Source organism: Papilio polytes, unplaced genomic scaffold (assembly GCF_000836215.1).
Source record: "Papilio polytes unplaced genomic scaffold, Ppol_1.0 DF824158.1, whole genome shotgun sequence".
NCBI lineage: Eukaryota > Metazoa > Arthropoda > Insecta > Lepidoptera > Papilionidae > Papilio > Papilio polytes.
In genome coordinates, this window is record NW_013525046.1 from 607,331 (window position 1) to 631,924 (window position 24,594).

Sequence of the window (24,594 nt, forward strand, 5' to 3'; positions counted from 1 at the left end):
GGTTGTGGGAACGGTTTTATTGTTTTTGGACGGATTCATTGAGATTGCTCACTCGGTCGGCTGTCGCGGCGTGGCGGCGGGCGCGGCGCGGGGTTGTCGCGGGGAGGGCACGGTGTGGCGGACACTCGATTTGCGATACTGAATCGTGGCTCGCTTCTGGCGAATTAACCTCATTGTTCACCTCAGATCAAATTTGTCAGAGCCTTTGTTTAGCAAACAAACGTGTTTGCGGCGTGGAAAAATATTTTCATTGTAGTTCAAATTGACTGCTGTTGAACAAATGGCGTGTATTTTGTCGAGTTTTTTGAACAGATATGGATTTTTATGACTTGATTGCTGTCAATACCATTTTTGTTCACTCAATGACTTCATTTAACTTCTGGGATCTGGGATTATTTGAAACAAATTTGGTAACGGAAGCTGTAGTACAACATATAGGTTTGGGGTTTTATAAGCAAAATAAATTCCAATATTAAAAAGCACACTTAAAATACTTTAACATCGATACTATATCTTTAGTAAACGTGATAATTTATGACAATTTATATTGCGATAAATGGTCTCCTAGAAATTCAGTAAGAGATATCTTAAGTTACACATAATACGAAGCATTAGTACTTCGTTACCGCACCCTTATTTTGATTCATCTTAATGGCTCTTCAGTTCTTGTCACAGGTGTAATGTCGCCGGATCCTCCCCGAGTGACGCGTGACAGCACGTGCTAACGAGGCCCAGCCGCGTCTATCTCGCACCGAGATCGCACGTCCGCGGTCTCTCTGTGCGGGAGAGGAGCGGGAGAGGAGTGCGAGGGACGCAGAGCACGGCGCGTGTCAAATCGCGCCCACCTAACCTCTCAGAGGTGCAAGAGGCTAATTGCAGCACGTGTCACACTTTACATCCATTGTTTAATAGACAACCGTTTTCACGTTATCTGTGCAAAATGGTTTTTTTCGTACATCGGTTTTGTGAGGGTGCTTTTTTTATTTAATGTTTATAATAAAAAATGGATAGAAAGCCGATGGAATATTTCCTTGTCTAGGAATTTTTTTCTTTTTTTCAGAAACTACAGAATTTAAAGTATATTGTTTACGCTATTACTCGTACATTGTAAGGATGTCTAAATATTTAAGCTTGAAACATCTTGTCGTCACATATTACTTGAAGAACTAAAGATTTAAAAATCTAAATGATCAACATCTTTTGTGTGTGTGCTTCGGCAGCATAAAAGCACGGTTTAAAAACATCGGTAAAGCTTTCATAAAACGAATAACCTATTGCCATCTAGCGGTAGTTTTATTAATGTAAACTAACCGCGCCATCTATTGTCTAGTAGCAAACTTGAAGAACTGAAATCAAACTCGCAAAATTACAAAAATCAATAATAATTATAATTTGTAAATATCGAAATATACTTACTACATCGTAATTCTTAACCGTCTTGATATTTTACAACAGAAGACTTTCATTTAAAAAAAAAACACGTAATATGTACGAAGTAGGCACTAATATAAATATTACCCGCTAGCCTATAAACAAGCAAGACGACACTGTTTTTCAATACGAGAAAATAAATAAATTGGATCTCAAATTATTCGTCCAGCGGCCAATTTTTCCCGACCTGACAACTGTTACCGAGTTACAGCAGATAAAGCTTGGTGCACACAAGCGATACCTTTTTTACATCTTATCTTACTTCCTACATCATATTAATTTTATAAACACGAAAGTTTAGTTTAAATGACAGTCATTTATTAAAGGTTTCTACAGAACGACTCAACGGATTTAGAAGATTAGCAAAAATGTTTACAAGAACATATCGTAGCACCTTTTCTTTAATTTCGTGACTTATTTGTTACTTTTTTCCAAAATGGAACGAGAGCGGAGGCAATGATGAAATTACACATATTTTACACTGAAAAGTCACCGTTATAATCTTTATAATTAGATTATTCGATAAAAAAAATATCTTATAGTGTGCATCAAACTTTACCATCCGATTCGTGAAGTACCCTGGAATAGTGTTACAAGTTACGAGCGCCGGAGGACCCGCAAATATTTGACTTGGAGTAATTGCCACACGAGAACATGGCTCGCGTTACGCCGAACCGATTGCCCACTAGCTGAGACAACATCTACGAGTACCTATACAAAACACACCTTGGAGGAAAATGTATTTAGTCAACTCAAAATTCAAACTTTTTACAAAATGATGGATGGATAGAATACTTGTTTGATGACTTACAACGAAGGATTATGACATCCTGTGCCGACAACCACAGAGATTTAAAAAAAATTGTGACAGATGTCACCTTGAAATATTTAATTTATTTTCGAATAATACAACTTGAGAATCATGAACGTTCACAAGCTGTGGGAGTACAGGGAGTACGTAAAGGTGAACGGCGTGATGTTGACCAACGAGCTGATCTCAATGCTACAGACCTCCCTCACCATGCTGCAGGTGGAGAACCACTTCACCCACATGCAGTACTGGGGACAAATATACGGCGTCGACCGGGATTATTACATAGCCGTCGGGATAAATCGGGACGCAATCAACGAACGAAAATACTTTTACACGACCGATTTCAAATTCTGGGGACTGCTTCCGAAGGCGAGAAAGAAGTATAAATTTCTTTCTTTGATCGCGAACACACCGTTTCGTGGCGACATATCTCTGAAGATCAAAGTTTTAGACGAAGCACTCGACCAAAGTGACCCCGAGCGTTGCAAAAATATGAAAGAGGAGAAGAGACTCGCCGCGACTATCAGCAACATCAGTGAGGAGGCAGAAGTGTGCGCGAGAGGGCAGCTGGTGAAGCGGCCCGACGGCGTCGTTGTCATCAGTCCTAACTTCTATGGGCTTACGGGTCCAGAGGCAAAGCAGCTGAAGTCCTATTTGCACATAAGACCCGCTCAACACAAATGGAATACAAACATTTTAACCCGAGCAGATTATAATTTGAGTATGGACTTTTTAGACTCCATCGACATGGACATACCGAGCGGGTGCTGGAATTTATCAATGGAGAACGTGGGCACCGTAGCGTATTTAAAAAGCCTCTATTGGCCTGGTATGATGTTCTTTCATAAAGTTAAAACCCCGGATGCCGGATTTTTGTACGTTGGAGATGGCAAAAAGAATTTGGATGTCCCTTTTCTTCTTTAAACCAGAAAAATAAGATTAATGAATACTGTCGAGATTATTTAATTTGTAACAGTAACAGACATATTTTATTGTGCATGTTTATTTCGTCAGTGGAGTAAATAAGTTTTGCCTTAACCGACCTATCAATAAAGTATTATTGCCTTCATAATTGGATACGAAAACTGTAAAATAGATAAAGAAACTATTTTTTATAAGACCATATTACTGATGGCCCCTCGCCTTCCCCAGACTGTTTTACTCTTTACGCCCAATTGCTTATGTTGGTGACATAGTCCGATAAGTTTAATGTAGTGTCCGATAGGCGCTCTTTTAGTTTCGGAAATTACTAAATAACAAACCTCTAAAAAAAAATTATCTAAACGGCACCATTATTATATTTTTTTTTGAGTTCCGTTTTATTATTTGTCTTTGGAACCGTCCATTGTTGATTGATTGATGTGCAAATTAGTGTTGCCATTGCTACGGCAATTGCCGTGTTTTACGACTTTCGAGCCATCAAAATACAAAACCTACTTGCCTACAGCCGCAACCCTAAGGCCGTAGCTGCTTTACGAAATCTACAATTATTTATTGTTTTTCTTTAATAAATCACCATCTTTCGTCTTATCCTACCTTAATACTATTATTCACTATTCTTTTTTCTTCAATTAATACATTTTGACTATAATAATAATAATAGTAAATGCTTTTATCTTATTTTTTTATTTATAAAAGCCAGCCAGACTGGAAAAATAACTTTAAAAAGAAAATACCTAATAATAAAAACTCTATTTCAAGAAAATCTCTAAAATTAATCGATCTATAACTTATCGATAAAAAAAAGTCATTGATTAACAATGATTTGTACCGAGAACAATTAAATTCAAATAAATGCTTTAGGATTTCATAAAATAAGGAGTGGCGATTATGCCAGAATTCACTGATAAAAAAAAAACGTTATAATAGCGATATTTAGCTAATGTTGAAAAATTTTCCCTTTTTTTATTAGTGCTACAGCCCATCCACCGATGATCTTTTCCCATATAAACACGGCTTTTTTACCCGATGTACACGACTGGATAAAAATTTTCATTAGCAACACTGAAGCAAATGCAAATGCAAAGAAAAAATTGTTGGCGCCTTTAGCAACCGGCTTTCGACAGTTTTTGTAATCAGTGGTAAAAGAAACCTGGAATAAAATTTAGTAAAGCACCCTACAAAGGGTAAAATGGCAACGAATGGAACAAATACATCTGAAGACGCTGAAATGGTTGAATACGACGGAGACAAGGTCGTGACAATGTTGGATGTTTTGCAAGAAGAACAAGATTTTGAAGAGGACGCTAATGCTGTTCTCGGTGCATCTGATGATAAAAATTGTTCTTACAATAAGGTAAGATATTTAATTGACCTAACACACACTGTTTTTTGTAAAAATGTTTCATATGTTTGGTTTATTTTTATATTAATAATCTCTATTATGAAAAAAACGTTAGAGGTGAAGATTCGTAGTAAACTATATTGCTATAAAATAACATTTTTGTAAGCACATCTTAAATACCATGGGGAAATAATTGTTATACGAAACAAGCAAAATAGAAAGACATTTGCAATAAACTACATAATGTCGTAATATGTAAATATAGTCGTTTTTATATATAACAGAAATAAATACATAAATAAACATTGCAAAATACTGGGATCAGTTTACTGCAAAAAATAGTTGTACCAACATATTATACCAATTTAAACTCACACAAAATAATTTATAGCCAATGTTATCCTGTACTTAAAAAAGTACAAAACTCTGACACATTACCTATATTGACACAATTTTTAATGGTTATATCTCGGTATATACGAATCATTATCATCATCAGTTCACTGTGAATCCCCACTGAAGGGCTCAGAGCCTAAGTTTACAATGACTAGACCATAGTCAACCACACTGGCTCTGTGCGGGTTGTCTTCACACACATATATTTAATTTAAATTATATTTAAATACCTTTGCTGATATGTGTAGATTGCATCAGAATGTTTTCCTTAACAGTAAGAATGTTAGCATGCTTGCACACTTTAAATTACAAAATCATTGCTACAGACATGAATGAATATAAATAAATTAAGAGTTTTATAATTTCCAGGGTTATGTGAAAAGGCAAGCAATCTATGCATGTATGACATGCTGTTCTGATGCTAAAATTGATCCTTTGAAGAGAGCCGGCGTCTGTCTGGCTTGCAGTTTGACCTGCCATGAAAACCATGAGTTAATTGAATTGTACACTAAGAGGAACTTCCGCTGTGACTGCGGTAATGCCAAGTTCAACTCGCATCCTTGCCAATTCAATGCTAATAAAACAGACCTTAACGAAGACAACACATACAACCAGAACTACAGTGGATTATACTGCACTTGCCATAGACCTTATCCTGATCCAGATTCTACAACAGAAGATGAAATGATTCAATGTGTAATCTGTGAAGATTGGCTGCATGCATCACATTTAGATGCAGTTGTCCCCGATGAAGCATATGCTGAAATGATTTGTAAAGATTGCATGGAGAAAAATAATTTTTTGCATGATTATAGCAGTTTAGCCATTACAGCTGAAAATGTAGATATTGACATTGTCAACAGTAGTGGTGCTGTTGTGTCAAATGGCATTCCAGAAAGTGAGGGTACATTGGAAAAAACTAAAGAACAAGATATAGAAATGAAAGATGAGGCAGACGTAAATGTAAGTGAATCTACAAGTGCTGGAGTTCCACCTAATACTGAAAACAAAAATGAGACTGAAATAAATTCTGAAAGTGATGCAATGAAAAATTCCACAAATATATTGGAAAAAGTAGAAAGTAAAGACACAAGTAATGATTTTAATACCAATAAAACGACAGAAGTTGAAGGAAATGAAAATTCCACTATTGAAACCGTAGAGGCCAAAACTGAGGAAGATCAGACAGAGGGAAAAATTATAGAAAATTCCACACTAAGTCCTGACCAGAAAGAAACTGATTGTAAAAGTGATCTTCCAGATAATAAGAATTCAACACCAATTAAAGAAACTAATGAAGATGGAGCAAAAAACGTTAACAAAGAAGAAAGTGTACAGCCTACTACTCAAGACACAGGTGTAACTGTTGCAGACAAAGCTAAAAGTGATAATGATATCCCTGTCACAGATGTTAAGGAATCTAAAAATATTAGAGACTATGAACTGGAACTGGAAGAAGAACTACTAAAAGAACCTACTGACACAGACAGGCCTAATGACCAACAGGAAGGTGGAATCGAAAAAGGTATAACAAAATCAAATATTGAAAGTGACAAGGAACCAGTGACTGATTCAACCAATGAAGCGGCTGTGGATACAGCAAATGAACAAGCTGTACTCACAACTAATGGACCTGTTATGGATACAAGCAATGAATCGGCTATGGATACAGCCAATGAAGCACCTATAGATACGATTAAAAAACCAGCCATAGATGCAACCAATGATCCATCTATAAATAAAACTAACGAACCAGCAATGGATACAACTAATGAACCTGCCATAGATACAACCGCGGAAGCAGTGTTAGCTACGGAAAATATACCACCTCTAGAAACATCACTGGATACGAAAGAAAGCACAGAAATGGATGTCGAAAAGAATGAAGAAATTGATTCAAGTAAAACAGAATTACAAACAAGTCAAGACAACTCTGAAACAAGCAGTGAACAAAATAGTAAGTTAGAATCTATAAATACAGAAGAAACGGACACACGACAAGATGTAATTACTGAAGATAAGCTGTTTACTAATGAAGATTCAATGAGCATTGCAAAAGACAGTACAAAAGATGAAGAAACTAATTCTATAGTAGATGAAACTAACAAAAAAGCTAATACTGAGAATGTTGAAGAAACTGTCGCATGTAGTAATGAAAACAAAAGGAAATTATCAATACAAGATAAAGATGATGGTGCTAAAAGGATAAAAACCGATGAGAGTAAAAGTTGTATCAGGCCAAGGGGAAAAAGACACTTAAAAGGGGCAACATTCTGGCCATCAAATTTCCGACAGAAACTCTGTACGTGTAATGAATGCCTTTCCATGTACAAAGATTTGTCTGTACTATTTCTTACAGATTGTGAGGACACAGTCGCTGCATATGAAATGCTAGGAAAAGAAAGGAGTAATGGAAATTCTCAGTATGAAAAAGGTTTACAGGCTTTGTCCTCTCTTGACCGCATTCAGCAAATAAATGCAGTCACAGAGTATAACAAAATGAGAGAGAAATTGTCTGATTTCCTAAAGAGTTTTATGCTTAAAAAGGAGGTTGTTAAAGAAGAGGATATAAAAGCATTCTTTGCGGGTATGAAGCCAAAACGGGAGCCTGATGGAGTATATTTCTGCAGATAAAATTTATTGATAAGATTTTCTCATTTATTTTGTGATTTAATTTAGTATTACTGTTTAAATATTCTAAAGCCTGCTAAATATTCTCAGTTCTGACAGTTTTAACTGAACAGTCAAACTTTTCCGTAAAAACTGAGTGTTGCAGACATTATTTTAGTAGGTTGTTCCCAATTAATTCTTCCACATATGTGATTGAAAACTATAAATTGCATTAATATGTGTTGTAACTTTCGAGATTGGAACAGTAAATGATAGTTTTAATTTTGTCGTGTTTTAAAATATGACTTTTATTCCCTTTTAAGATATTACCAGATTTTGTAAACAATTTTTATGAATAAAGCTTATCTTTGCGCTATAGTTTTATATTTCAATTATTTTTATTTAAATTTGAAAAATAATCGACATGACTACACACTGGATAACTACTTCTTACTAATATTATAAATGCGAAAGTTTTTAAACAAAAAACCAGTGCTCGACCAGGACTCCACCTAATTTTGATGGATAGATGGATATTGAAAGTATAGCCAATACTGCTGGAAGGATCTCTTATAAAAATTGGCATAGATGTAGCGCAGTCTGAAAGAACACATAAGCTACTTTTGTTTTTAATAATTCCACGCGGACGGAGTCGCACGCGAAGGGTGTGAAATATCCGGTTAAACTAATTCGGATTTCAACAAATGCACAGCAAACTGAATTATATGATAATAGATTACAAATGTTTTATCTTAGAATCCCGCCTAGCGACAGCATTTCTCTGTTTTCTAATTAATAAGGTACATTAAAACATCAAATAAATGTAATTAAATTTATTATGTTAGCAATGTGTGTCGGAGTGGAGATCAGGCGTACAGTATGTCGTAGTGTCCGGGCCGGTACAGCAGGTGGACCAGCGGCCTCGCGCCTTCGGGGAACTCGTGCGCTATCACCTGCACATACATTTACTGCTGTATTCACACGACCTTATACATAAAATATCCCATTTTGAAAAAGTGGTTAAATGCATTGAAATGTAGTCCTGCCTCCTTAGACAAAGTTACTTTCGATTAGCAAGCAACGCAAAAAATCAGTGATATCGCTAATTGAACGTCACGTTTTCTAGGAAGGTTGGTGTTATACAATCCCACCAACTTGCCAAATTCAGCTAATCTTAATGTCTCTGCTTAGCCAGTAAAATACGTCAAATGAGAACAAATCTTAACTAATAGGAAATTTTATTTTTTGCCAGATATTTTTTAATCAGTCAATTTAAGCTATGATGTACAAAATAGTGTTTTTATAAAATAAATGTTTTATTACCTGGCTTCCCTCCCCGCGGTCCATGTACTTGACTCTCACACCCACATTAAGAGCATTGCTGAGAGCTATTATGTGAATGTGGTCAGACTCTTTATACATAGGTTCAACTTCCTGAAACATAACATACAAAAATATATAACACTAGCATTTGCACACAAATTAAAAAAACAACTTTAGCATTTATATTAGTAAGATTAGTAATAAGACAAAGAGACTATATTATCCTAAATCAGGTCAAAAATATAATTTTAATTTTACGATACACATGTTTAAAGCCATTTCTGTTATAATGTAGCCATACAAATACTTGTTTTTTCTTCACAAGCTTTACTATGGCCTCAATAAAGCAACTTTTATGGCTTCCAATGCTGTTTGCGACAAATTGAAATTTGAAGCCATACTTATGTATTTATAATTTTAAAAATGTTTGGTAATAAAATAATTCTTCACAAATACTCAGTAAATAATTCTGTCTACCTTATCTTTGGCCTCCTTATTAAAATTTATTAAAATTCTTACTTTCCTACAATTTAAATATCAAACCTGTCTACAGAATTCAGTAACAGTTCTGGAGCCTTCTATGAAGTTCTGGTAAAAGTTGTGCTGCATCTGCAGCTGGCCGGAGGTGACGAGACGCAGGTACACCACAATGTAGTCAGAGTAACCCTGCTTGTTGAACTTGTCATGGAGTTCCTCACGCACTGTATCCAGCCCTGCAGAACTGCTCCCCGCTTGTTCACCTACTCTTTGAACAACTTCAATGAACTGTAAACACAAAAATACAAATGTCACAATTAGTAGTTTACATACTGTTAAAGGGTAAATCAATAATTTGCTGCATTTATTTGGTAATTATCTCCATAAAAATAAAATAAATCCTACATTTAAGAGTTGAGTAAAATGTAAATGAAATAATACAATAAGCACTTAAGTATTATATTCTTGTAGACTTTTATTTAAAAAAATATTGGTTGAGTCAGCAAGAAACTTCAAAACATAACCTTTAAATTACATACCGTCTCATAAAAGTCTTCAACTGTAAATTGTGGAAATCCTAACGCAACCAATGTATCTTTTGAATTTTTTGCTATATCATAAAACTTATCGTACTCTGCTTTATCAGTCAGAAGATGTTCTAAATAAGCGTACGAGAACGCCCGAAAGAAGCAGTTGCCGTCAGGACGTGTTCTTCTAATGTATTTGTATTTCGAAGAGAGATCTTTGACTTTTAAAAGATATATAGGATCCTCAGTGTATTCTTTTTCTAGTGACGACAAAACTTCTAGATCGCCAACAAGAGGTATCGACTCAGAGATCTAAAAACAAATAAACACGATGTTGTTATTGTTTATTCTGGAGATAAGTTAAAGTCTAAAATATAGATAAGCACATAAAAATGAACAACCTACCTCCTTCTCTATTTCCCGTTGTTGTTTCATTATCAGCTCATCTTGATTTATTGAATTATCAACTAACTTGCCGGTGCAACCGCTACTGCTCGATGCATCGTCCGCCATTTTCAAATTTAATAAAAATATTTTTGACACATGACAACAATTGACAATCGTTCAAAACAACAAGAATTACGTTCAGAAAAATGAGAATCAAGCTAACAAATAATGGTTTTACCATGTTTAGGGAAATCGTAATGATAAATTGTACCGAAATGACCTACAAAAAGGGGATAATCAAAGTGTAATGATGTCGATTACAGTATAAAAAAAAAAAAACAAAAAATAAAATTGCTACATTATTTTATTTACTAATCAGCAAACATATCTTCTATTTTCTTTTGCACTTCTTTCTCGGTTTCAGAGTTAAGTTTGTCTGGCAGCAATTTGACAGCTTCCATGTCTGCACCTTCACCATCCTCAGCGGCCGTTTGTCCTTTAGCCTAATGAAATAATTAAAAACATTTAGAATAACATGCTTGTAAGACATGTTTTATTGCTTTTTAAGCTACTTTTTACATCTAAGGTATGGTCACGATTACTTCAGATTTTATCTCTGCTTACCCATAATAATACGCATAATTAGTTACAGGGTCTTAAAAAGTAAAAACCTATTGTCATCCCAGTCCTATAAATTAACTCCAAAACATGTTGCAACTGACCTTTTCCAATTGTATCTCCAGGTGCATGATGGCACGCTCGAGGCGGTAGTTGTCCGAGACGAGCTGCGCCCAGCGACGGCGCAGCGCACGCAGCCGCGCCCCACTCGCCGTTTGCGACCGCTTGCGCTCCCAGTTTACTGTCGCTATTTGCTTCCTATGTCAATTTTTTTTCAAATCATTTAATATAATAGAAAATGTATGATAGAGTTATGTGGTAAACAAAAACCTGTTGCGCTTATCCTACAGGAGTAGGATAAGGAGAAAGATGATGATTTAACAAAAAAGAAAACATTGGGAAATTAATTGTTGATGCCATGTATAAACTACATATGATCAATTTGCCCAAAAAACCTTAATTGTGTGTGCTCATTCTGTGACCGAGAGACCAGAGCTTGGAGAACATTTAGATATGATCTCCATGCCTCAGTCCCATAATGTAACTGCAGCTCCAAGTTGAGTACTCTCGTTGCCTGGTGAGACAGCTGTGCATGGGAGTTGTCTACTGCTTCCGACCAGGCTGTTGGTTCACCTAGCCTTCCAGCTGGTGGTGGTGGCAACTCATATCTAAATGCAGTAAATATTTAAATTAGCTACAGTAGTAACATATAGTTTTAGTCTTTAAAAAAACAAAGATGTATAATTTCAAAACATGGTTGAAAAAAAAGCTAACACAATAAAGTTAAGTTTAAAAAGAATTGTATCAATACAAAGCTTTTTAAAAGCTAACAAGACATTCCTTAATGATTACCTTTTCATAGAAAGTGGCTCCATTGGCAATCTTTGTTGCACCCTTTCCATCTCCCGCTGCAAGGCAGGGGTCTCAAATGCTGTGCTCAGTTCTGGTCCAGTGTTTTCAAGATAATTCTTAGTCGGTCTGTACCTTCTACATTCCTCCTCTACCATAGCCAACGCCTATAAAAAATATGTAATAATTTTATATGCATTGGAAGATTGATAAGCACTTGTTAGGTAGAAGTAAGGTTATAAATTCATGTTATAACATTTTTTAATAAAGTACACAAATAACTTGTATTCAACTTTTTGCATTCGGTCCATTTATGATTAAATAATAATCCCATTTTCCAAAACGGCTTACGGCTGTTAAAAAATCACTATATTTACCGCTTCTCTGACTCCGGGGTCATCGTATCCTTGATCAATGTACGGTAGAGCATCCACGATCACTTCCCCTGCCATTTTCTATCCTAAATTATTTGAAAATAAAATACATTAGCCTACGGCGTTGAAATAATATTTTTTTGCACAACAAATATTGTGTTGTGTTATGACTTTGTTGTCTGCAAGAAAGTGACAGTTGAGTTGACCGACAGATGACGGCTTCAATTCGACAAAACTATTTTAAAATTCAGCCAACGGCAATCAGCTTGACCAACTTTTGTAATTTATCGTTTTGTTAAAGTTTTCGTTTGGAAAAAGAGATGCTAATCGCTTCCTTTTAATACTGAAACTCAAAAATAAAGTCATGAAACAAATAAAACTAATGAATAATAATATGAAAATATTTTCATAATTTTACCCCATTGACAGTAGTGACTGAATATTCCCAAGTAATTTTGACACGCACATTGAACTAGTTTAAAAAAAAAAAACTTAGAACAAGAAAATGTAAATTATTTTTTCTCGATGTAATTGTATATTTATTTCTGAGACCAAATTAATATATTGAGCACAGATAGTATTATTTATTCAATTAGAACTTGAGCTGAACTAAGTCAAAATGCAAGACATACTTTCTAATCAGGAAATAGAAAAATTGGATCTTTCTAAAGTAAGTTTTTAAGACATCGAAGAAGTTTAATCAATATTTGGAAATACAACAATTCAAATTTACAAATTTTAGATTGGAGCATTACAGCAAAAACGAACACTTGCATTCTTAAACCATTTTGTGATAACTACAGTACAATTTCTGAACACTTTTTCAAAAACATGTGAAAAGAAGTTAATGCAGTTTGAACAGAAATTGGAGAAAGTTGAAGCTGCAATGGTTTTATTAGAAGCTCGGGTAAATTTTGTTATATATAAATTACCAGCGACTTTATATTGAATATATAGAATAATGTTTAAAATTAATTACTAATAATTTTTAAAATGTGTAATAGACTATTTTTTCAGCTCTCATCAGTACCAGAAATCAATGAAACATCTCAAACTAACGAAACAATGGAATCTCATAATTCTGAAATAAAATCTGAAGACACAGCAGAAGCTGTTGAAAAAGACAAAGAAATTGATGACAAGCCTGATGTCTCTCAGACCACTGATGCTGTGACGAAACCTGAGTATGATCGATTTATAAAATTGGTCCATGTTGGTGTGCCAGTACAAGCTGTTAAATTAAAGGTCTCTATAGAAGGACTAGACCCAGATGAATTTGAACGTTTATTGAAAAAATAAGAAATATATTCAAAAATAACATAATATATATCTACACCTTTTTTTTGCGTAGGGAAATGCTTTACGCATACTACCGCGCCCTAAGAAGGGAAAGGCGCGGTGGTTACGGTGGACTCTCTCCCAATAGGCTGGAGGATACAAACTGTTATAGACCTCTTGCGGAGGAAACCAGTGCTTCCTCCTCTACTCTATCTAAGTGGCGAGCTTCCCCTTAACTGGCCACTCGAGTATGGATGGGGCAAGGTCCGGGCAAACGCCTTTATACCCCCTCCTCTGCGGCGGCTGCAGTTTGCATCCCGACTGGTCTGATGACCTCCTCACAGTAGGTTTGAACGGCTTTCCCAGCTCCGTCCGACTATCGTAATGTCTTATCTCTTCTGTGGTAGGTAGCCTTGTTCATCATCGTGTCATCGATGCACATAGCATGGCAAACCCTCTTGTTGATGTCGAGTGATCTGGCCAAGAGTAAGAGAATTTCGCCCTGGTCAAGGAAATTCTCAAACTCTTCGAGGCTTTTGCTAGGGGCGCAGTAAACGCCAGTGACCAAGGTTCTTCCTACTGTAGCACCCACATATCCGCGGCCCTTTTAAACTCCATCAAGAGATGGGAACTCGTGTACCTTGGCACTATGAGCGCCACGACTTCTTCATCAATATATATTTACACCTAGTCTAAGTAAATCTATCATGTATTACATTTTACAAGTATTTTGGTAGTCCAATATATAAAAATATACTTGTAAAAGCAAATAATTTTATTGTTGTGATCAAAATTTTTCTTTGTAAAGAATTCATTGAAAATGAATAAAAACTGCTCCTTTAAAACGTAAATTTCGAATTTAAGTTAAATTTATTGTAACATAAACTAAAAGAGGAAATTTAATTAAATAAAGTACAAATTAGATTTTTGACTTATTTATTAACCAGCTTAGAACTGGATCATCTGTCCCTTCCTCTTCTTGTCTCCACCCAGCTCGAAATGTTTGCAGCGCTTCAGTGCTACCTGAGACCTCACTTTGCAGTCTGCACATTCCAGACGGAGTACGATTTTCTTTGTGGTTTTCGCCTAAAAAAAATTGCCAATTCAAGAATGGTGGTGTGTTTGTTTTTAGATTTATTAGTAACTCCTTCAATTCTTAGTAATGGAAATAATTTACGAATGTTTATTGAAATCAAATTTCAATCAATATTACTTTATATCCAAAGGCTTTGAAATGTATTTGTTACTAATAAAATAAGATATTCAACCAGAGTGAGCTTGAATTCCGTTACTTACTATAGGATATTTAACAACAACTCTGAATAATTATTGGTAAAAACCGGTAAGAGATCTACTACTGTCCGTCAGGCCATAATTTGGACTGTTATTAGTGCAACTATCTTGAATCTTCAAATGAACATTATTGTTTATATTTGCAAATATAAATGAAAAAAAAAATATGAATGAAAAGTCCAAAATTAACGATAACACACTATAAATCACGTTTAGAAAACATGTAAATAGAGATAAGAAAATTGAGGTTATGTTTTTACCTTTTTCTTGAAGATGGGTTTGGACTGACCACCATAACCCTGCTGTTTACGGTCGTAACGCCTTCTACCTTGCGCAGCATGCCTTTCTTTGGACTTTTTGTACTGAGTCACTTTATGTACCTTGTGGCACTTGCATTTTTTGCAGTAAGTCCTGCGCTGTTTTGGTACGTTCACCTGGAATAGTAATGACCGGGGATGAAAATACGGCTACCATTTTTTCAACATAAAACTCATATTACTTAATTTTAACGATTATTTTGTTTTAGTTGAACACAAACAAAGATTTTTATGGATAAATGTAAGAATCTGAAACACAAACCATTTTGGCGTTTTACAATATCAACCAAACGTCAGTGAAAGAGCGAGCGAGATAAAAATTATGAATTGAAGGATCTTGTAGTGTTGCCACTTGAAATTAAAATTCTATATAACCAAACACAATTTCGTTTCTACTGAAAGAATTTGCAAGAATTAAGCAGACAGACAATTTTTACACTGTTTAAATTCCAACCGTGATTTTTCAACGTTTTAAAATGAAGTATTCGTTCACATTTTCTTTAATTCAGTTCCCAAAATACTTGTCTCTGTGTAAGTTATCTGTACTATTATTATTAGTCAAATGTCAAATCAATTTCGCGCCAAAAGCCAAAACTTCTATGCTTTGTCTGACAGAAAAATATATTTGTTTACTTTACAATAATTTAAAATAGAATAGTATATTTCTTGATGTAAAATAAGTTTAATCAGTAACAACATATATTGTTATACTTTATAGTTAATCATCATACAAAATGAAGTTTTCAATTCCTGAAATATCATGGCATAATCGAGATCCTGTTCTAAGCGTAGATATTCAACCTAAATGTGACGAGAACGAACCATTGCGGCTAGCTTCTGGGGGCACAGATACTCATGTTTTGGTAATATTCATTTTTTAATATAAATAAATAGCTTTTATGTAATTGTTGCATTAATTTGATTTTTTTCTAGATATGGCATATCTCTATAACAGAAAACGGTTCTATCAAGTTAGAGGTAGCAGCTGACTTAACACGCCACCAGAAATCAGTAAATGTCGTGAGATGGTCTCCAGATGGAAAATTACTTGCATCAGGCGATGATGAATCGATTATATTTATTTGGAAGCCTAAAACTGAAGAGTCAGCGACTTCATCACAAGACGGCGAAGAACAATATAAGGAGAATTGGGTTATTCATAAAGTAAGTTAATTATGTTGAATTCAAGTTGCCTCTTGGTTTCCTATCTTTTTTTACTCTAAATGTCTCTTCTAGCTTAGGACTTTTGATACTTTCTGTTATATAGACACTGCGAGGACATGTCGAGGATGTTCTGGACTTAAGTTGGAGTGTTGACTCATTGCACCTCGCCTCCGGCTCAGTGGATAACAAACTACTCATGTGGGATATTGCAAAAGGCAAATACACTTGTCTTTCAACTGACCAGGGCTTTGTGCAAGGAGTCTCGTGGGACCCTAAAGGGCAGTTTATTGCTTCAGCTAGTAGTGATAGGTTAGTAACATGTATAAAATTGATAGAAATAGTCAAATGAGATTTTTTTGTATAACTTAATATTTTGCTGTTTTAGTTATACTTCCTACATCATATATCATACTAATGTTATAAATACGAAAGTATGGACACATGAATGTGTGTTATTACATATCTCAAATTCAGCTTAACAGATATTAATTAAGTTTTACACAGATGTAGTTTATAATCTCAACATAAACATATGCTACTTACTAACTTTATTTATAACTAGCTTTCGCCCGTGACTCCGTCCACGTGGAATAAAAAAAAAGTGAGTAGCCTATGTGTTTTTTCAGATTATCCTCTACACCTATACCATTTCATCAAAATCCATCCAGCAGTTTAGGCTACAAACTCTAACATCCATCTAAACTTTCGCATTTATAATATTAGTATGATTCCATACAGATAAAATTGCATTCACAAATCCAGTTAATAATAATTTTTTTCAGGACTTTTCGCATATTTGATGTAGCAACTAAGAAAGTCGTATCTAAAAGTAGCAAAGCGGTCCTGCCCTTTCCGAAAGACCATGCGCTGTATGACACCAAAGTCCGTCTGTACCACGATGATACGCTACAAACATATTACCGAAGGCTGGAGTTCAGTCCCGATGGCCTGCTGATAGCGGTGCCCGCCGGCCGCATCGAGCCGGAGCAAGCCAAGATGGATGTCAAACCAATCAATGCTGTTTATATTTACACAAGATACTCCTTAAAAGTGTAAGTTGTCACTTAATGCTGAGTTTCTGAAGTTACCACTTATGTCAATACCTAACTATTCATTAGTGTTAGGTTGACTTAAGTTGCAAAATGGTAAAACTTAAGTTAAGAATTTCGTGGCATTTCGTGAATTTATCGAAACAGAAACACAAATGGTTAAACACAACTGGGAAACCGGCTATTAGGGCCTTATTATTATCAAATTTAGACGATGTTTTAAATACATTTTAGCTAAAGTTACATCAGTGTGGGGACATATTTATGCTAACATGACTTGATATCAATTAGGAACAGTTCAAGAGTTCTAATGTGTGCTTAACTGAGCAGTTGACATAGTTTTGTAAACATTTATTTATCCTATATGTTATATTCAAGTTGTATAAAATCCTACTGTGGACATGATCGAATCAACTTTAACAGTGGTAGAGCTCGCTTTAACATCTTGGTATGAATAGGTAGGCTCGCACGGTGTAACGTCACAACCACACAGAAGATAGGAGTGAGATAGGAACAATCCTGCGTTTCGTTTTATGAGTGTGTTGGAGACCTAACTTTAGTCCCTTTTCCTTCCCATCCTTTTTATTGTAATAAGATGGAAAGGGAACGTGGATTTGACGGTGGAGACGCATAGGAAGAGGAAATAACCTCTTTATGTGCGTCTCCTCCGTCGATTAAGGGTAGGCAACGCATCCGCTATCGCGAATGTCTTCGGGCAGCGGTCGCTTCGACATTTTGGCGGATTCAGGTGGCACTTTATAATACTGTGCAGGCCGGCGTGCGTGGTGCCGTGCGGCGAGCCCGCGCTGGCGGTGCGCTGGTCGCCGCTGCGGTACGGGGCGCGCGGCGCCGGCCCGCCCGCCGCGCTGCGCACGCGCTCGCGCCTCGTGCTCGCCGTCGCCACCAAGCGCTCGCTGCTGCTCTACGACACGCAGCAGAGGACGCCCATCGCACTTATCTCCAACATACACTATACCAGGTTGATATTCACTTCATTTTACTGGCTGTTGCCCGCGACTTCGTCCAAAAATTATAATAAATATAGCCTATGTCACTCACAGATAAATTACCTTTCTAATGGTCAAAGTATTTTTAAAATCGGCCCAGTAGTTTTTACGTGGATCGAATACATACAAAAATACAAATCTTTCCCCTTTATAATCTTAGTATAGATGAAATACATAATTATTAATATACGATAACATTAATAAAGGTAAATTTAGCTTTACTAGCTTTCGCTCGTGACTCTGCCCGTGTGAAAATAAGAAAACAAAAGCGTGTAGCCCATGAGTTCTTCCAGACTAACCTAGAGGATCCTAAAGGATAGTCTGGAAGAAGACATAGGCTACATGTAGACGTCTATGCCAAATTTCATCGAGATTTAAAGCTTTCGCATTTATAGTTTTAATGAAATTAAACCTTTACAATATTAGGATCTCAATTTTTTATATATATATTCCAGACTAACAGACTTGACGTGGTCGTCTGACGGGCGCGTGCTGGTCGCCTCCAGCACTGACGGCTTCTGTTCCATCATCACCTTCGCTGAGGGGGAGCTCGGGGAGCCTCTGCCTGAAGACGAAATACTATCAGGTATTACATAGCCAAATACTGTACAGGACTGTAACACATCTGTCATTTTCATTCAAAATTGTAAAAAAATAACAAATGAGTGTTTTTTACGATTTTTTTTTATATTCATAATTTTATTATAGATTCAATCGAAAAAGATACAACGAAACCAACTAACAAGGAAAATAAACAAGAAGACAATATAAAACCAACGAAAACATCTAATATACCAAAAATAGATTCCTTTATTAAATTCAAAGCGCCCGATGAATCTCCTAAAAAGCAGAAAATAGACAAAATACAGCAAAAAACACCAGTCAAAGTGGATTTACTTGTGGAAACTGCAATGTCTTCGTGGTCTGATAGTTCCAATAATGAAATTATCAGACCAAAAACTGAAGAACCAATGGAAATAGATAAAGACGAAGAAGTAATGATCATAGAAGATTCTGAAGATATGAAATTAGTGTACGAAGACACACAGATGGATAAAAAATCACCAGAAATTGAACAGAAAAAAATCTCACCAAAATGTGATACACCAACTTCGAATAAAATAAGTGAAAGCAATTTCCTAAAACAGGCAAAGGTAACATTTTTGTTTCTGTATTTTTTAATAAAAAAAAATTATAATAGAAAAAAAAATCTTTTTTTTATAATATTGACCTAAAATCCATATCACGACCAGAACACACAGCTTATTAAGTTTTTTTTATCCGCATGGCCAAAGTCGCGGGCAAAAGCTAGTATAATATCATTTTTTATATTTTTCCTCAGGTGACAGATATAAAAGAGCCAGTGGCGCTGAAAGCTGTCCCCAGCCCTAAAGCGCCGCGCAGAGTCAACTTCGTAACACTGTCCAGCCCCAAAAATAAGAAGACTTGTTAATTATTGTAATATACATACTAATATTGACTATAAAGATTATTATAATATCAATGTGTGTTTTATTTTGAGAGAATTATACAAAACTTATCTTACTTACTAATATTATAAATGTGAAAGTTTAGATGGATGGATGGATGTTTGTTAAGAGTTTGTAGCCTAAACGAATCTGTGAAATTGACATAGATGTAGAGGACAGTCTGGAAGAACACAGCTACTTGCTTTTGTTTATTTATAATTCCATTCAGACGGAGTCGCGGGAAAAAGCTAGTTACTTTATAAGACAAAGGTCATATTTGAAAAATGCACCTTTTAACTTTTTTTACACTTTTCCGTATTGTCAGTTAAAAGTACAGCATAACTACTGAGCTATATATCGTAGTGAATGTTGCGTTCAAGGTTTAATCGATATTACGAAGTAACAGCACATGGCGTTAATAATTTAGTACTAGCGCCCGCAACTATCAGCGTAGGAAAATAATAGCTGCTAACATTTTTAAAATAGATTTTCACAGATACACATATTTTTACACTTTTTTTTTTTTTAACAAACTTTGATATTTTCCTGCTGTATTTGCTATACGAAAGGCTTTTATTAGTGAAAACATAGTATCGCTATTTAAATCGTTTATCGGTGTTCACTTTAAATAACTTGGTCCTTTGTATAATAGACAATGAGACAAGAGATGTACAGTCAGATGCATAAATACATATAAAACTTCACAAACATGTAAAGTTCTATTGGTTTTAAAAATATATCACCTTATTAATAAATATCTATCACACACAGATAAATACTTGCAGACATGAATTTGAAGACATGTACGAGTTTCTGAATTTAGTAAATCTTACTAATATTATAAGTGCGAAATCTGTGGTGAATGTTTGTTTGAGTTCGTAACCTACGATACTGATATCAATGAAATTTAGCATAGAACGATCATTCTGGAGGAAAAAATAGTCTGCTCACTTTTGTATTTTTTTCAAAGCCATGCGGACGGAGTCACAGGCGAAAGCTAGTGCAAACATGTTTGTGCAGCTGACTGTACTGTAGGATTATAATTGATAATAATAATGAAACTCATTTTTATGTCTAAATCCAATATTTATTTTTCTTTTATCACAAGGAGTGCTTCAACAGTCTATAAGGAGAGTAAAGCTAAGTGTTTTCAGACAATTTATGAGATTATATCTTTTGATATGAAGCAATTAACTCTACAAATGCATAATAGAAATTTTAAGGAACCTGCCAACCCATTTTAATATAAATCAACAAGTTAATTTTAAACTAAACATAAAAATGTAGACAGATAACTAAGTTACCTGAACTACTTGTTTTAACTTTTTACCATAAGTAATGATTACTTGACACTTTGTATCAAATAAGTTGATATTGGAAAATGCTAAATTAACATATTAATGAGAAAATGTTAATCAAAAGCAAACAGGATATGCATTTAACATACAATTGAATACGCAATAAAACTACAAGTGATCCTAAACAATAAAAAAGGTCACCAAGATGATTTGATGAAAAAATAACTTATACAGTATGAATAACTGGGAATACAATTTACTCCTTATATTTAAGCTTGTCAGCGAGGGAGCAGGACAGTCCAGTGCCATCTGGCTCTACATTCAACTCCTGGACTGTGCTGTCCTGAATCACCATGGAGAAGCGTTTGGAGCGAAGCCCACCCAGCGGTGGTAGATTGGTGCTGAGGTCCAATGCCTTTACGAAGTTGCCACTAGGGTCAGCCAACATGCGAATCTGTCAAGTTAGAAATACATATTGCAAAGTAATATAATTGATATAATTCTAAAATAATATTGCAACAAATGGCAATCAATAATCTAGAGATTACAAACAGTAAAATTTACATTTTTATAATCAGTTTTTATTTTTGTTTAAAACATGTATAAGCTATTCAAGGCAGTCACCTCATTATCAAGTGTAAGGTTGAAGGTCAGGCACTATTTATACCAATTTAAGTTATTTTATATTCTATTTTGTTGTGCATAAAGTTCAATTTATTTTATGCATGTCACTAATATAAATGTATTATTGGTACCATATATCAGAATCAGAAATTAATTCATATTCAAATTGAATTGTCAAAAATTTCATCAAAATACCTTTCCCTTGGTGTTATGCTGAGCACCCCAAGCTGCCATTACGTAGGGGTCGTTAACAGAGACGCAAACGATTTCCCCGACACCATCAGACTTCATCTTGTCGGCATTCTGAATGTAGCCGGGCAAATGCGTCTTTGAGCAGCCAGGCGTGAACGCTCCCGGTACCGCAAACAGAACCACCTTCTTGCCAGCGGTCAACTCGCAAATATTCACTTTGTTTGCCGGCGAATCTTCAAATAGATCCACAGACGGCAACTTATCCCCAACCTGCAATGTAAATGTCAATTAAGCCAGGCATTATTATGTAATTATAATATGTGGTCAGGTCTTACCTTTACAGGAGCCATAGTTGCTGTAGTTGTGTGTAACGCGCAAGAGGTTTGCTTCACGAATGCTGAAACGCCGCGGGCAATCGAAGTGGCCGTGCGAAACATTTGTACTTGACCGGTGGTTATGTATTTTTTATTACCCACCTACACTTTGACAAACAGTAATCAATTGATTTGACAATAATGACAAGTCAGTTGTCATGATATTGACATATGGGCGAAACAGATAACTTATTTCAACTTCTCTATGGCGTTTGTTGGTGTTTGCAAACATTATGGTGCTTTTATAGTCTGTAGGTAATCCGTTTGACTTTTGACGATTTGACCAAGATTTGACGTTGCTTGTTTGGTTATTGTCAATTATTATTCCTTTCGTTTTATACGAAGTGTTAATATGAAAATAAGTAATTTACACGTTTTGTGAGAAAATTGTTGAGATTATCTCTCGACTTATAAATAGATTACGATGGAGGCTCCGTCAATGGACACTGTTTACCAGGCCATCAGTGCTTTATACGATAACCCCAATGCAAATGAAAAGGAAAAGGCATCGCTTTGGCTCGGAGACGTCCAGAAATCTGTAAGTAAATTAATCTGATTTACATCTTTTCTTCCGTTTGTCCTTTCTACTCAACATTTACTTAAAAATCTTAATATTTTTTTGAAGTAAAGTAATGTAATGTGATTGTTTTTTGTAGATACACTCTTGGAAGATATCGGATCAACTATTACAAGAGAAAAAAGATGAACAATCCTACTACTTTGCCGCACAGACCATGAGATCAAAAGTACAACATAACCTCTCAGAACTGCCCTCTGAGAGTCTGGTGTCCCTTCGAGATTCTTTAATCGCCCACCTGGAAAATGCAGCATCTGGTACAAGTAACGCTATACTCACACAACTCTCGCTGGCTCTGGCAGACTTGGCTCTACAAATGCAGAATTGGCAAAATTGTGTTAGTGACCTCATAAAACTGTTTTCAACAAAAAATGAATTTGCATTGCTAGAAATATTGACTGTGTTGCCTCAAGAAATCGACTCGCCGAATTTGAAATTAGGTGAAAATCGGAGAGAAGAGATAAAAAATGAGCTAAGAGCTACCTCTAATTTAGTTTGTTTATTTTTAAAGGAAAGCATAGCAAACTCTCAGAATTCACAGATATCATTGAAAATAGTTAAATGTATGACATCATGGATCCAGGTGCGGGCTGTGCATATAGAGGAGATACCCCAGAATGCGGTGATAGGCTTTTGTTTGCAGGTACTCAGAGATTACAATTCAATAAATTTGCTGCATGATGCGGCTTCCGACTGCATTTGTGCTTTATTGCATTGTTTAGAAGAAAACAATAATAATGAGGACATAGAAAGGTTGTTATTTGACAATATAGCATCGTTAGAGGAAAGCTATCACTTGGCAGTGGCCCATGAAGAAGAAGAGAAGGCTGTAAATTATGCTAAAGTGTTCACAGAGCTAGCGGAAACATTTTTAGAGAAGATAGTATTCTGCACAGCGAGTGGACGAGTTCATTTTGCTATGAGGTCACTAGAATTAGCACTTGTTTGTGTTGGACATCATGATTATGAGGTCAGTAATCGTAGTTATATTATTTTAGGTTTTTAAAGTACTGCTACTTAGCTTAGTACTTGGTCAATATTATGGAATTGTGAACATACTTTTATTAAAAAACAAAACAATGTCTTCATGATTAAATTCAATAGAAATGAGAAATTGTATATTTAAAATTGTTTAGATAGGTTTGTTATCATTTCAAATTTCTATTGAATTTAACTATACAAATATTGAGTGTTTACGCTTTAAAATTAGTATTTTAAAGCGTAAACACTCAATATTTGTATAGTTAAATTCAATATTTAAGTTAAATTCAATTGTCAAAGTATAGTTACTTTGACAATAGACATTGAACTTACCAAATTACAAACATTTAAAAAATAACTATTCATACTTTACACCAGTACTAAGGTTTTTACTTCATTATATCTCTTTATAGGTAGCGGAAATAACCTTCAACTTGTGGTACCGACTGTCAGAGGAAGTATATCAGAGAGATCAGCAGCCCCTAACTGATGCCTTCAAGCCGCACATTGAGAGGCTTATTGAAGCCCTGGCCCGTCACTGCCAGCTCGAGCCTGACAACACCAAACTGCCAGATGAGGGTGACGAGTTCTATGTAAGTGTTAAAGTGTAAAGTAATTAAGTTGTATGTTATGTGATGTAGGATGTTATGGGGTGTCGTTGCAGGAGTTCCGGATGAAGGTGATGGAGCTGATCAAGGATGTGGTGTTCATGGTGGGGTCGAGCGCGGTGTTTCGGCAGATGTTCGCGGCGCTGCAGGCGGATTGCTCCTGGGAGCACACGGAGGCGGCGCTCTTCATCATGCAGGCCGTCGCCAAGAACATCCTCCCGGACGAGGAGGAGTATGTGCCCAAGGTGGTTGAGGCCATTCTGTCGATGCCGG

General features: G+C 35.6%; 9 protein-coding genes across 9 annotated transcripts; 5 read left to right on the top strand and 4 right to left on the bottom strand.

Annotated features, from left to right (window-relative positions):
• The first annotated feature begins 2,250 nt into the window (after positions 1 to 2,250).
• Positions 2,251 to 3,285, top strand: LOC106111541 (radial spoke head protein 9 homolog). Its single transcript, XM_013293663.1, has one exon. It carries the CDS (start codon positions 2,354 to 2,356, stop codon positions 3,167 to 3,169), a length of 816 nt encoding a protein of 271 aa, XP_013149117.1. The 5' UTR covers positions 2,251 to 2,353; the 3' UTR covers positions 3,170 to 3,285.
• Positions 3,286 to 4,226: 941 nt separating this feature from the next.
• LOC106111533 (dentin sialophosphoprotein) lies at positions 4,227 to 7,919 on the top strand. Its single transcript, XM_013293652.1, has 2 exons — positions 4,227 to 4,541; positions 5,295 to 7,919. Exons 1-2 carry the CDS (start codon positions 4,377 to 4,379, stop codon positions 7,557 to 7,559), a joined length of 2,430 nt encoding a protein of 809 aa, XP_013149106.1. The 5' UTR covers positions 4,227 to 4,376; the 3' UTR covers positions 7,560 to 7,919.
• A 434-nt stretch (positions 7,920 to 8,353) lies between these two features.
• Positions 8,354 to 10,396, bottom strand: LOC106111540 (ubiquitin thioesterase otubain-like). The gene is made up of 5 exons (XM_013293662.1): positions 10,268 to 10,396; positions 9,875 to 10,174; positions 9,402 to 9,623; positions 8,859 to 8,969; positions 8,354 to 8,488 (listed from the first exon to the last, which is right to left on the bottom strand). The coding sequence occupies exons 1-5, from the start codon at positions 10,373 to 10,375 to the stop codon at positions 8,402 to 8,404; spliced, it is 828 nt and encodes a 275-aa protein (XP_013149116.1). The 5' UTR covers positions 10,376 to 10,396; the 3' UTR covers positions 8,354 to 8,401.
• Positions 10,397 to 10,595: 199 nt separating this feature from the next.
• On the bottom strand, positions 10,596 to 12,296 carry LOC106111545 (pre-mRNA-splicing factor SPF27). Its single transcript, XM_013293667.1, has 5 exons — positions 12,094 to 12,296; positions 11,720 to 11,883; positions 11,323 to 11,535; positions 10,972 to 11,125; positions 10,596 to 10,752 (listed from the first exon to the last, which is right to left on the bottom strand). Exons 1-5 carry the CDS (start codon positions 12,166 to 12,168, stop codon positions 10,621 to 10,623), a joined length of 738 nt encoding a protein of 245 aa, XP_013149121.1. The 5' UTR covers positions 12,169 to 12,296; the 3' UTR covers positions 10,596 to 10,620.
• A 311-nt stretch (positions 12,297 to 12,607) lies between these two features.
• LOC106111548 (WASH complex subunit CCDC53) lies at positions 12,608 to 13,413 on the top strand. Its single transcript, XM_013293671.1, has 3 exons — positions 12,608 to 12,760; positions 12,833 to 12,997; positions 13,108 to 13,413. The coding sequence occupies exons 1-3, from the start codon at positions 12,710 to 12,712 to the stop codon at positions 13,387 to 13,389; spliced, it is 498 nt and encodes a 165-aa protein (XP_013149125.1). The 5' UTR covers positions 12,608 to 12,709; the 3' UTR covers positions 13,390 to 13,413.
• Positions 13,414 to 14,287: 874 nt separating this feature from the next.
• Positions 14,288 to 15,348, bottom strand: LOC106111550 (60S ribosomal protein L44). Its single transcript, XM_013293675.1, has 3 exons — positions 15,241 to 15,348; positions 14,922 to 15,095; positions 14,288 to 14,454 (listed from the first exon to the last, which is right to left on the bottom strand). The coding sequence occupies exons 1-3, from the start codon at positions 15,241 to 15,243 to the stop codon at positions 14,317 to 14,319; spliced, it is 315 nt and encodes a 104-aa protein (XP_013149129.1). The 5' UTR covers positions 15,244 to 15,348; the 3' UTR covers positions 14,288 to 14,316.
• Positions 15,349 to 15,566: 218 nt separating this feature from the next.
• Positions 15,567 to 19,702, top strand: LOC106111535 (chromatin assembly factor 1 subunit B). The gene is made up of 8 exons (XM_013293654.1): positions 15,567 to 15,841; positions 15,912 to 16,142; positions 16,246 to 16,451; positions 16,925 to 17,194; positions 17,964 to 18,170; positions 18,654 to 18,784; positions 18,907 to 19,352; positions 19,541 to 19,702. Exons 1-8 carry the CDS (start codon positions 15,713 to 15,715, stop codon positions 19,649 to 19,651), a joined length of 1,731 nt encoding a protein of 576 aa, XP_013149108.1. The 5' UTR covers positions 15,567 to 15,712; the 3' UTR covers positions 19,652 to 19,702.
• A 1,030-nt stretch (positions 19,703 to 20,732) lies between these two features.
• On the bottom strand, positions 20,733 to 22,286 carry LOC106111547 (peroxiredoxin-5, mitochondrial). Its single transcript, XM_013293670.1, has 3 exons — positions 22,117 to 22,286; positions 21,785 to 22,051; positions 20,733 to 21,419 (listed from the first exon to the last, which is right to left on the bottom strand). Exons 1-3 carry the CDS (start codon positions 22,216 to 22,218, stop codon positions 21,222 to 21,224), a joined length of 567 nt encoding a protein of 188 aa, XP_013149124.1. The 5' UTR covers positions 22,219 to 22,286; the 3' UTR covers positions 20,733 to 21,221.
• Positions 22,287 to 22,428: 142 nt separating this feature from the next.
• On the top strand, positions 22,429 to 24,593 carry LOC106111473 (importin-13; the record flags this gene model as incomplete). The annotated part of the gene is made up of 4 exons (XM_013293592.1): positions 22,429 to 22,693; positions 22,812 to 23,702; positions 24,127 to 24,306; positions 24,378 to 24,593. Coding segments are annotated over exons 1-4 (1,401 nt in total), but the record flags the coding sequence as incomplete, so codon positions are not given.
• Between the last annotated feature and the right edge of the window lies 1 nt (position 24,594).